General features: G+C 40.3%; 1 protein-coding gene across 1 annotated transcript; it reads left to right on the forward strand.

Annotated features, from left to right (window-relative positions):
* Nucleotides 1–3,696: 3,696 nt before the first annotated feature.
* BTD (biotinidase) lies at nt 3,697–8,719 on the forward strand (the record flags this gene model as incomplete). Its single annotated transcript, XM_082299086.1, has 3 exons — nt 3,697–3,927; nt 5,375–5,524; nt 7,535–8,719. 3 exons carry the CDS (start codon nt 3,697–3,699, stop codon nt 8,717–8,719), a joined length of 1,566 nt encoding a protein of 521 aa, XP_082155212.1.
* Between the last annotated feature and the right edge of the window lie 5,066 nt (nt 8,720–13,785).

The following is a 13,785-nucleotide window of genomic DNA, read 5'->3' on the forward strand; positions in this document are numbered from 1 at the left end:
CTTCACAAAACCTACATAGTAAAATACTGTAATATATGCGGCAAATAAAAGCAGTAGACAGGAGGGATCCGTGAAAAAAACCCTTGAATTTCAGTATAGTTTATGTGTTTTTAAAATATATTGTATAATATATAGTAAAATGGCAGCAACATCACAATCCATGGATATCGTTCAACCTAAAAAAGACTTTATTTTTCCATAGCAAATTGAATATTTGCCTAGTAATCATTACTGTTTATGTTACTATTATTACTTACTACTGTTTATGTTGCTATTTCTGTTACTATACTATATGTTAGGCATGGCTTAGCATGCATTTGCTAACCACTTAGGAGGACCCGTGCTGCCTCTGCTATTTCAACATCTGTTGGATTCTTCTGAGTGTAGAAGTGTGAAGAAGGAGGGTATGTGTTGCTTTTCCCTGTGTATACATCCAGGTGTGGTGACAGGTGACAGACTTCTAAGTTTCCAAAGTTGTTGAAAAGTGAGTGACTGGATGCTTTACTTCACAACACACTGGGATTAGATGATTCTGAAAAGGTGAATAGGAAAACAGTCTGCAATGTGACTGGGGGAAAACTTGGCATCCAAACTTGAACACCAGTCTTTTTACCCTTTGTGTAGAACTATAACTGGAATATTGTGGCTGCGGAACAGTAATACTGCTATGAAATATTTGTATTTGGATGACATGATCCTGCTGAAGCCTGTCTGTCAGGCAAAAGACCACATAAATCACAGGAAAGGGACATAAAAGGAAGTAAAATGATAAAGCACTTCAGGTCATGAAAATTTAAAGTCATGGTTTGGGTGAGGTGACAGCTCTGTAGATCCTAAGCAAATTAACTTCTCTTCAAGGAAAAGACTTATGGGATGGTGTAGTGCTTTCCAGTAGTAAAAACATCCAGAATGTGTCAGACATATTTGGAATATCAACAGGCAAAGGGCTGAGTAAACCCTGTTGGTATCCTTACTTTGGCTGGAAAGTTTAATATACCCAAGCCCAGCCTTGGGGCTTGTCACAGCTCTCCATGAGATAGCAGAGTCCTGTTGTTTAAGCTGTCAGACAGGGGAAAGGCTTTAGGGAGCACTCACACAAGTGTTCAGCCATCATCTGTAGGACTCACAACCCAGGGTTGGACTCAGAGGAATTATTTTAGTTATTTTAGTTGGCCCAGGTTCAGCTGGATGGGATTATGCAGGGGCTTGTTCAGTGCTAAACCTCTTGTGCATCTAAATGAGTAAGAGATTCAGATTAGTACTTTTGAGTGTTTCTGACCACCAGGAAATGAAACATGGTCGAAAAGTAACAGCTCTCCAAGCATGTTTGTAAAATACAACATTTTGTAGAAGCTCATTACCTGTTAATTTTTTTCTGTTAGTGTGTTTTGCCTTAAAAAAAAGGCAGTTTTTCTAATGCATGGCAATTCCATCTCATGAGCTGAAACTCTCCAACTTTTTCCATCACTAGTAATGATGAATTCTAATTACATCTTAGTTGACAACTTTATTAAGGAGGAGCTGACTAGAACCCATTCCTGTCCTAAATAGGAATTTTGGCTTTGAAGGGGTGACAAGAAATAGAAAAGAGAGTCTTGTCAGTGAAATGCAACATAGCTTGTTTATTTTCAGTACATTCCTTAACTGTGAGAGGTTTCCCACCCCTGAACTCCCTCCTCCTGCTGCTGCTTTATATCTTCACATGTGCTTTGGTATTTAATTTGCAAAGCTGAGCTGCACAGGACAAGGAGGCACCTCTATTCTTGACATGCATTGCCAAATCACCCCCAAAAGTACTGAATGCTTTCCTTGACATGCAAAATAGCAAGGAGAGCTTGTCATACATCCCTTTTCAAAACTGTTTATATAAATGCAGTATCTCTAATCCATCTGATTACAGGGAGGCCGAGGTTTTATTCTGTTTTTATCACACTTTAAATAAATTTACCCTTGAAGGCATGTATGCCTGGACACATTGGCTAATTAAAGCTCAAGGAAATAGGAATATGTAGTTGAGTTTAGGAGCGTTGAATGGCTAAGTTTCTGCTTTACCCTTAGAAGTGTTACTATTACATGTTAAGACTTTTTGGTTGAAAAAATAATTCTTCTGCCCACTATGGGCACCAAGGTTATGACTTTGCTGTCCTACATGGGATTGTGCTGCTATCAAACCAGTGTTGCAAATAGCACGTAGAGCTCCTAGAAGGAAACAAGTGCCTTAAACTAAGATAGTACTTACTAAATGCTTTTTCCATTTGTTCATTTTTAGGTACTAAACAGTTGGTGTTTAGGAAAAAAAAGCAGTATTGAGGATTATTATTAGCTGCTTTTCATCCTGGTATTCAAGCAAAGAGATATTTTCAGTTAACTTGCCATGGACTTTCTTTTTTTTTAGGTACAAAACTACATTTAATATAACATGAATAAAAATAAGATTGTGATTAGTTTAGAATTGATCTTTTTCTCCTGCTGAACTCCTAATGGGATCTAGAGAAGACTCTTCATGCATGTGTCTGTCAGTCTGTATTTGCTTTAGAAAAATTCAGGGATTTGTAGATCACGAAGACTGAAGGGCACTAAGAGTGTTTTGGAACATTTTTTTTTCTTGGATACAAGTTCCCAGAGAGCAAATACAATTAAAAAGTCAGTAACTGAACTTACAGCTATCAATATACAGCACCAGTAGATCTCTCCTGCGTGCTCCTCCAGCTTCACTGATATTTGAGATTTAATTCTTTAATGATACTAGTGACACTGTGGTGACAAATACAGAATTCTCAAGTGAGAATAATTCTGGATTAAAAGGCATTTCAACAGTCTTTCTGAAGCATTGCACAACCAGTGACTGTGTCAGTCCTTGTTCCTAAGTCCTCTCCTAATCTGGGATGTCAAAGGGAGGGTTACATGCAGAGCCCGTATTGCAGAGTGCCCCAGCATTTCAGACTCAATAATTCTTAATTTTTTTCTAAGAAAAGCTAACTAATGCAAATTTTCTCTGTTTTGTATGGATTTTTGATTTATTGTTGTTACTATGGACACATTTTTAACCTTACGTATCTGCATCGTACGGGAGGAATGTGGATCTGAATTGCACTCAACATTTTTATAAATGTTCAGAAAAGCTGCACTGTAGGAGAAATATTTGCCTATTTCATATGTGGTGTTGGAATACAGTGAATTCATAATCCATTAGGAGATGCATTTATATGATAGATGCAGAAGTAGTGTCTAGTGTAATTCTCTTGGCAATTATCTTTTTCAGTATTGATAAAATAAGCCCTATTTCTGCTTGACTACTAAATAGAGTCTCCAAGTAATTTTAGGAAATGCTACTTTTAAATACATCCCCCATCACCAAACGGGGGAGGAACTGCTTTAAACTTTTCTCAAAGATGTTTTGATATATGGTGAAATAATCTATAAATGAATGTTTATTATAGAGGGAAACCAAGCAAGGAGGTCAGTAGAGCTATATATGAAGCTAAAACACTTTTGAACAGGACAGTTATTTAAAGCACCAGTGTAGATGGGTTTAAGGTTTAGAAACAACATGCACAGGGTCATTCAGGAACTCAAAGACACCACACTGCTGAGAGCATCAGTTACCATCCTTATTTAATTGTAAATTTAAATTCCTGGCATTATATTTTGCTCATGCTCCCCCCACCCCCCTGTTTGGTTTTCTTCTCTAGATTTATGGCATTCACCATGGTGGCTCTGTGCTGGAAGCTGCCCATCTGCTTTCTCTTCTATCAAGCAGTCTCAGGCAGAGTGAGGCAGGAGGGGCACTACGTGGCCGCGGTGTACGAGCACGAGTCCATCCTGAGCCCGACCCCGGCGGCGCTGGTGGAGCGGCGCTCCGCGCTGGAGCTCATGGGCAGGAACCTCGACGTCTATGAGCAGCAGGTGCTGGCTGCTGCCAGGCAGGTACGGCCCAGCTCCAGGCAGCACTTGTGCGTGCCCTGGGTGTATATAGAGGGAGTGCTATTTGGAGATAATCTTTCACTTTTGTGTTCCCAGGCAACTGAAGCCGTATTTATATACATAACTATGGTCTGGGTTCTCAGACGATCTGACCTGCCAGCAGCTCTGAAAAAGAATCAGGCCAATTAGCATCCTGCCTGACTCGGGCTATTCCAAGCTTGGAAAAACACACATATAGTTACTTAGTATAGGGAAATTAATTTTCTATTTTGGTCTGAATACCTAGTTCCTTTCTGTTTTCTTAAATGGAAGGGTTTCCTTGAAAGCTTGTCTTACTGGCAGCTGTCTTGGGTTTGGTTTTATTCCAGTGCTCTCAATGGAAATTCCTGAATGTTCCTAAAAACTAAGGAAGTCAAATGCTTTGGAAATTAGTGTTCTGCCTTTAACAACTTTGTGGAACTAAAGTTTTCCATTCCTTTCTCCTACCCACCATGGAATGGTTCTCAGTCTAAACATATTTAGAGGAGAGAGACTAGTATCGCCAGCTGTTCTTACACACAGCCCTCTTTCCTCCCCTCCCAAGAAAACCCAAAGCTGGTTCTAGTGACAGGAAGCAATGTTAGTGCCCCTACACAGAGGAGAATTGACTTGCAATTTTCACAGATCTATTGTTCTGGGAGAGAATAATTACTATTTCTATATAATTTGAAAACGTGATTTTTTTTTGAGAAGTTCAGATGATTGGGCAGAAGCATAACAGTAATTTTTGTGCAGCCATTACATAGGTAACACATTTGAGCTGACTTTTGAAAACTAACAGGAATTTGAGTGGCTGGTGCTGTGTCTGATTTAAGAAGAATCCACCTCATTTTAAGGAATGCTTCAGATCTCCATGAACTTCAGGCAGAACCTCTGGCATGGCTACATTTCTACCAGACTGTGCACTGCTTCCACAGTGAAGCTGTTTCTGTAGTCAACACTGCCAGTACCCTGTCCAGCCCTATACCTAATTAACTAAGTGATGCTGCACCTTTGACAAAGTGTATCTGCAAATAGCATAATTCTGATAAAAAAATTAGGGCAAATTTTAACATCATCAGTGTTTACCCTGAATGATGACATTCTCATGACTCCTGTGAAGGAAGAATACCTTTGGTAAGAAATTGGATGCAGTATGCTCTTATTTGCATGCCCTTAAAATAATGCCAAATGCATTCTTTTTCAAGATGAAGGTATGTGTCAGGTTAAATAAGGTGTTTTTTTTGTACACATAGTTACACACCGACTACATAGTTACACCTACTACGAAGTAGAAGAAAAGACATCTTCAAGCTACATTATTGGCAGAACATAATTGGGTTATCCTTAACTTTCTTTAGCTCTTTTTAGCCATGAGATCCCCTCTCTTCCTTTGCTTTGCCTACAAAACATGTTTTGGTTTTACATACAGGGGGCACAGATCATTGTTTTTCCTGAAGATGGAATCCATGGCTTCAACTTCACCAGAAGCTCCATTTACCCTTACTTGGATTTTGTTCCGCATTCACGCTCTGGGAAGTGGAATCCCTGCAGAGAGCCCTATTTGTTCAATGACACAGAGGTAAATGTAGGGCTGATGACTGCAGGGGTGGGATAACTGAATGCTACATTTGTGCTCCAAGTGGGAAATAGCTCAGGTTGGTTTGCTTAGGAAAGTAAGCAAGAGATTTAACAACTCCTAGTACCAGATTCTGTTTTCATGGCTGCTCAGGCTCTGCCAGTTTCATTCTTAGCAGAGGAGGGTTTAGATCCAGACATGCAAGGAAATTAGTTGTGTGTGAACCATCTGGATTTGTCATCTCCTCCTCCCCAACCTCTGAAATGGTAATTGCTCTCTCATAAGATACGTTGTGTGTGAATTTAGTTTGAACAACATTGTTTTATATAAAACAACGTAGTAGAATCTTCACTTTTGGTGCATTCTCGTTATTCGGGTTGAATGACTCAATGACATCACAGCATTCTGACTCAGCAATCGTGTCCAACCATTAGCACAAGTAACAGGACTTACCTGCTACAATGTAATTGAAGTCACAGCTTGACACCAACCGAGCCTGATTACATTAGAGGTGACCTGGCTGTTACAAAAATAGTATTGTCATTAACTATTCTGGACCTGAACTGAAAATAACCATGCATTGTAAATACAGACTGTTAATTCTTATTAACATTACAGAACTCAATAGAATGATAGAAATCATGCATGTACCTGACACTAAACTGTGCCATAAATCAAATCCCTCCTGATGGGAGAGAATATTTTAAAGTCCTTGCGAGGAGTTTCAAAGAATAAACCCAGACTTTTCCTGGAGTTTCAGTGCTGCCAGCTAGTTGTTTATTAAGTCTTATCAGAGGAACAGAGCCACTAGCGTGACCCAGGCATAACAGAGCACAGAAAGCAGGAGAGAAGTCCAATTATCAAGATTTACACAGCCTTTTTAAAGATAACTTAACCAATGAAACGTATATTATTTTTACTTTCCTACCAATTATTCAGTAACACGGGCAGGAACTGCGGAATTCTTTGTCCAGTCATCCCAAATTACTTTTACTGCAGAATATGGAGTAGTAGTAGAAGAAGAAGAAGGTTTGGAGAACAACAACAATCCTCCATTTTGATATTTTTTGCTCTTATCTATTTACTACAAAGAGAAGCCCAAAACCTCTTAAATTTTTCACCCTGTGACAATCTTACATAGTAGTCTATCACCTAATTCACACCACTGTATTTTCTAGTTCTTGTCTGATCGTAGGCAGTTTTTTCCAAGGTTTGAGGCTAAAACAGTGTTGTTCAGGGGGGTAAGAACCCTTAAAAACAGGCAGAGAAATATTCTCGGCACTCTGGGTTCCTACATGTACCTACCGAGCAGAATTGGTGTGCAAACACGAATCGCAGTTGTAAACAATGATCCATTTGGCCTATGAATCTTTGTTACCAATGATCATGGCCAAGCAAGCAAGAACTGAGTTTGCCATTCAGATGATGCTGTTTGGAGATTGTAGTAACGTCAGTCTTTGGTACAGCACTCCAATATGGAAGAACTATCCCAGCAATACTGTGGTCTGCAACATTTTCTATTTATTTTCTGTAATATGCAAGGTCTATCCCTTTGCTTCTCTAAGTCATAGCAAGTAATTGCTTTTTAAAAATTTATAGTAAAAACATCCAGGTGCAGATGATCATTATTAGACATTTGCTGATCTGAAGGTACACACATACAGTGTTTTAAAGCCATTGATGCTCCTACCAGTCACAAGTTTCTAAAAATTAACACCCCTGGAATAGATTTATTTACTTACTTCCTTCTAAGGAAATAAAACTCAGACAATTTTTTTCAGAGCTATTTTAAAATTAACATCTGAAATACCTTTCTGCCGACAAAGCTACTGGTTCCAGTAGCTTTTGTCACAAAATCATCAGTGCTTTTAAATTTCACAGATATGGTCTAATGTGTTCAATTTTGAACACAGTTGAAAATAATAATTTGGAAAGTATTAAATAAGTCATAGGTGCTTAAGTAAAACTCCACGACATTCGGAAATGCTCACATTTCTCCATGCTCTTTTCCAGGTCGTTCAGCGCCTGAGCTGCATGGCTCTGAAGAACAAGATATTCCTTGTGGCCAACTTAGGGACCAAGCAGCCGTGTGAGCACACGGATCCTCGGTGCCCGTCGGACGGGAGGTACCAGTTCAACACCAACGTGGCGTTGGCCGCGGACGGAACGCTGCTGGCCACGTATCGCAAACACAACCTGTACTTCGAATATGCTTTTGACACCCCTCCAGAGCCAGACTACGCATTCTTTGACACCCCTTTTGCTGGCAAGTTTGGCATGTTCACTTGCTTTGATATACTCTTTTTTGAGCCTGCAGTGAACCTCATCAGACAATACAATTTGAAGCAAATTGTTTATCCAACTGCCTGGATGAACCAGCTCCCACTTTTGTCTGCTGTAGAATTTCAACAAGCTTTTGCAACAGCTTTCAATGTCAATATTTTAGCAGCCAACATCCACCACCCTACCTTGGGCATGACAGGGAGTGGCATATACACTCCAGTCAAATCATTCATCTACCACAACATGGAAAGTTACGGTGGCAAGCTCATAGTAGCAGAAATTCCTGTGATTAGCACAGATTATAGAACCAATTTAGAGAGTAACGAAAGATTTAGAGAGAACTTACATGACTCATGCAGGACCTTTAGGAGCACCTCACTGGATGATGAAGTTTGCTTTAAGGAGCAAGAAGAGACTCCTGGCAGAGTATCTGAAAAAGGAAAGGAACAGTCACCTCCTTCCTTTTATGCAGAAATGATGTATGACAACTTCACTTTTGTTCCTGTATGGGGGGAAAAAGGAGAGCTCCAGGTTTGTGCCAATACCCTTTGTTGTTACTTAAACTATCAGAGAGCTGTTTTAACTGATGAATTATATGCTTTGGGAGTTTTTGATGGGCTCCATACGGTGCATGGCACATACTATGTCCAGGCCTGTGCCTTAGTGAAGTGTGGTGGTCTCAGCTTTAGCACTTGTGGACAGGAGGTCACAGATGCCACTGCTCTGATAGATTTCCAGCTATGGGGAAATATGAGCACCCCTTACATCTTTCCTTTGCTGCTGACATCTGGTATTACCTTGGACTTTGCTGATCACATGGGCTGGAAAAACAACTACTATTTCCTAAGCAAAAATAGAACATCTTCTGGCCTCCTGACAGCTGCTCTCTATGGACGATGGTATGAAAAGGACTAGCACAGATATTTGACTGAGTCAGAAAACAACTGTCCATATGTTCAGAGTATGTATCTTAACAGAAATTGTTGAACATCCATATATCCTAGAGGCTCAGGTGTGTTTGTCCCAGCACTGCCTGATTAGGTCCCACATTTGAAATAATGGCTGTAAGTACAGTCTGTACCATGGTAGTTTATGTCCTATGAGGAGTGAAAGAACTGCCTTGCAGAGATAAAGGCTTGTTGTGATCTGGTGAGATGTTTTATACCAGGAAAATAACACTTTTCATTTCAACTGATTTTGTTCCTTTAAATTTAATCCTTTGGTTTTTGGGGGTCCTGACTGGGAGTATGGAAATGAATGGAATAGAAAACTATTGCAAGGAAAAAAAAAAAAAAAAAACCAAAAGGGAAGTAAGACACAAATATTGTGCATGACATGCACAAAAACATGTAGGTATACATACACATAGCTTTTATGTGCTGAGGTTCTGATTTCTGGTTAGGGTGCCATGAATGTTTTTTTCTCTTAGAGTGAAAACCTCCCATCTGCAATCATTACCATTGACTGGCCACTCGGGTATCTGTAATCCTGTTACACATTTAACTGGATGTTACAGTGTAAACATCTACAGAATAGCTAATCTGGGAAACAGGGTATCAAATGACTCTGAAAACCTGGACTGCAGAAAGACACAATTCACAAGAAATTATGTTTAAAGAAAACATCAGCATTGAATATCAGTGGCCGTTACCTACTGTTTGAGTATTTTAACTTTCCCTGTTTAAAAGAAGGCTGTTTTGACTTTAAGACATCTTACACACTGTTCATGAATTTATTCAAGAGGAGTTATGAAAAGCACATAAGAAGCTGTGGGACAGCAAGGTTTTTGCATCAATGCTTCATGTGCCAGATGGCAGGTTTGTGCTGCTGAGTAAAACACACCATTCTTTCCAGAGCAATAACAAGATTAAGTGCTATAGCTGTTCTACTGCAGTGGAGAAGATGGGAAGAGAATATTCAAAGGTTATTAATTTGGGGTTAAATTCAGACAAGTTAATGTATTCTCAAGCATTATAATTTTATGGGGTCTTATTGGCTGTTATGATTTCATCTGGGTAATAGCTGTTAAGTAATGGAATAAACACAACTGTTCCTTTGGTGAGTCCTTGTGTTCCAGCTGCTCTGACTGTTAGGCTGAAAGGAGCAGTGCACAGTAGACAGGAGAGCTGTGAGTCTTCCTCTGTTTTGATGGTCTGAGTTGGTTCACACTCAAACAACCACAGCTACAAGGATGAATCCTGAGAGGTGCTCAATCAGCTCCTGCTTTGAATGAACTCACTTCCTGGTTTCAGAAAGGAAAGCAACCAAAAAGTTGCTGAATTCCTACCTTAGGTTTCCTAGATACTTACACAGAATTAGTGTATAATTATGGAAGATTCTGGGCTCTACCAAACCCTCCTTCTCCAGTCTGTATCACTGTGAGTCAGCCTGTGCTGCTTTGATACAGCAGCACACCAGGTTTGTTTATCCTGCAGCGTGTACTGGACAGAAATATGGAGAGGGGAATGTCTGCATCTCCTTAGGCATAAACTTGCTGCTATAAAAGTAACCATTCCACCAGGGGGTTATTAAAGATCATTAATTTTTTGGCACCCATACCATGTTCTTGCTGAATGCTGCATGATTCCAGGACGTGCAGGGTAGAACAGAAAAGCATTTGCAGAGCTTGTTGATGCTTCTGCTTCTAGTACCACATGAGCAAGTCTGAAAGAATGGAATAATGAACAGCTGGAGATTTCAGCTCTCAGGACCCTCCACTTAAGAGGCCGAAAAACATGCAGCTTCATGCACTAAAATACTTTTTTGGGATTTAGTTCCAAAGGAGACCATTATCACCATAAGTTAGGCTAAACAAATAAATAGCATTACACATATTTGCTATGCTTAAGGAAAGAAGTAGTATTTATCTGTGAAATACTTGCAAAGCGTGTCCCAAAGAGCTATTCTAACTCTGGGTATGTTAAAATTGTTAGAACAAGACCTTCTAGCCCTACTGGAGTTTGCTTGAGGCACGTTCTGCTGTCTCCTCCCTGAGAAGAGCAGGCATTAAGTATTAAGTGTGTTCTCATACCTTGTTCCCTTCACCCAAAACAGCCACCTCTTGCAGAGAGACATTGGGAAAGTTTGAACAGGCAGTACTAGACACAAAGGATTAGCAGGAATTATCTACTCTCCACTCCCACCCTGGTCTTTGAGTAACACCAGATGTGTCTGTCACCCGGGGTGACCAGCAGTAACCTACGGTACCACCACACATCGGTGGGTGCTGGCAGTGCGTGCTGGAGCAGCAATCCCAGCACTGCCCTGTTCCCAAACAACCCTGCAGTCTTGTGAGTGAAGCTACTTACCACGTACTGAGGAGCTGTGAGAAGCCTTCAGCAAGGCTGATGTTCACACTGGTAACATGCAGCCCATCATCTAATGGATACGAACAGATTTATTAAAGCTTCCTGAGCCGTTCCTGTCTGAGACTGGAACAAAACCAAACCAGGACACAAGGATTTTTAAGACAGAGGAAGTAGAGCTGAAATCGAGAGCACTCAGTCTGCGGATCAAAGTGAAATCAGGATCTGGGAATTTGTACTGATGCTAAAGAAACTTCCTCTCTGAGACAGCAGGGGATGGTGTCTTTAAAGGGCCTTGACATTGGGAAGGGGAAAGACAACCATAGGAACTGTCTGTCCAGGCAGGAGTAACAGCACGAGTCAGAGGGCTTGGGAGGTTCCTCGTAAGGGATCCGCTGCTTCAGGATTCACAGTGATTTTTCCAGGTGGATGTTGGGATACTCTCCTTACAGAGAGAGAAACACCAGAAAGCACATTAAAGGAAGAGATGGCAAACAGAACCTTGGAGTTAAGCTATCAAGAGGCATGGGAAGAGGCTGAGGTGACACAATCTGTTCAGACCAGAGACCTTCACAACGCCCAACTGGGCATAAGATCCTTTAGGCAGATCTCAGCCAGTGAAATGAAAACCCCGGATATTCACAGGCTGAACTGAGTTACCACTCCATCAAGTTTTTAATAGTCAGCAACACTGAAAATACTTGAGAGAGTCACTGTGCTCTCCTTTCTCCCTGCCATGGGAGAGCGGGTGTGGGCAACGCAGGTCAGAAATCAGAGACAACAGTGGGACCCACAGCAAATGAAACACACTCTTGGCAGAAGAGATTAGTAAGGTTGAATTCATTTAGACTTTAATAGATTAGGAAGATTTTTAAAATTTTAAGAAAATTATGCAGACAGCTTGAGTAACAAAGTTTGGCAAGGGACAGAAAGTACATGGCAGGATACATGAATCACTAGATTTTGCTTTAGAACTATTTAAGCTATCTAATCCATTCTTTTAACCTAGAACACCTGAGATGTAAGACTTATGTCAGATCCCAGGTACACTAAGAAGAAAATCTGCCTGTCTGTCCTTTGACAAGGCTTCAAAGCAGGTTTTGTTTTGTTCTGTTGTAAACCTGAATAGCGAGATTTCTGGCTGCATCTATTGCAATTTTAATTTAAAAAAGAAAAGATTTTAAGGTGTTTTATTCTTCTTTAAATATTTAGTGACACCATCAATGTGAAGACAGTTTGAAAGGCTCTTTAGGTTCTCTATTATTCAACTATGTTTACAGTTACATGGGGGAAAACTGCAAGATCTCCTTCCCAACCTCAGCTTGAAAATTGCATGGAATGGAGCGAGCTAAATTTATCCTAATGCAGAATAACACACAGCACACCAGGGAAGCATAGAAAATTTAAATACTGCTTTATTTGAAGACAAATAGTGTCCTAAAGAGACTGGGATACCAGGTTGGAAAGAGTTGCAAGAAACCTTCAAGTCCTGCAAGCAGGACAGTCGTCTTTCCCTGTCAGGAAAGTTCAGTTGTGAGATGAGCTGTAGAATTTGAAAATTTTAGTCACATTTGTAACTAACCTTCCCCAGGGAAAGGAAACCAAAACACTCCTGTGATCTTGCTGGGCTCTAGAGTGCTGAACAACTGAACAAAATGCTCTTTGCATGGCTGCCATTTCAGACTGTTTTTCTCTCAGTAGGTCTGAGAGGGAGCACAGATCAGGCTGGGGGCCTGGGTGACATTCACAATGCTCAGCCAGGCATTTCCTTCTCTTGTTAAGCAGTAAAATGAAGGGATTTTGTGATAAGGCTTACAGATTCTCATAAATACAGTAACAGGATAGTTTCAAAAGAACAGCCAGTTGTTTCGTTGTTTAAAATTAATGCACAGTGATACCTTTGCCCTGAACATTTGAAAACATACAGATATCATAGTGAGAGGACTCCAGAAAAAGCAAAAAGCCAATGCTATCAGCTAACAAGGAGGCCTGTGCCATGTCTCTTCTCATTTCATAGTCTGATTGGAAAGAACCCACAAAGATCATTGAAGTCCAACCCCTGGCCCTGCACATGATCATCCCAGGGATCACACCACATTCCCAAGAGCATTTAACGCCTTGGATTTCAGTCTGTAAGGTCTGGAGCCCCATGTTTTATAAATTCTCATCTTGTGTGATTCAGAGTCACAACTACACACTCCTATACAACAAAATGTTTTCCATCCCAATCAGAATTCTTCTCCAACTGTCCTGCCAGCTTCTGCAGCATTTTAAAGAGGATTATAAGGAAATCATCACAAATCACTGAGACTACTGCAAGAAGCAATAACCACTGATCTTGGATTTAAGGATTTGTATGAATTGGCTTGACCAACTTTAAGAATTTAAATACTTACTTTTTCGTGATATTAATATCAATTTTGCCGAGTTTAAATTCAGATCTATGGAAATTGTGTTAAAGTTTAAACTACTTATTAAGAGATTAATAAAGGCCCTTCTCTCCAACATCTAGTTAGTCTGATTGCAACAGGACTGGATTATCAGAAATTACTGTCAGCGGGAATCAATGCTTTTTAACCAAAAGTGTGATAGCATTTCTTTTGTGGATACATACCATCGGCAGAGGCCCAGGGCAAAGTTGTGGGAGATGAGGAGGATCCTCCTGCTGCTCCTCCA

Source organism: Coloeus monedula, assembly GCF_965178545.1.
Source record: "Coloeus monedula genome assembly, chromosome: 1".
NCBI lineage: Eukaryota > Metazoa > Chordata > Aves > Passeriformes > Corvidae > Coloeus > Coloeus monedula.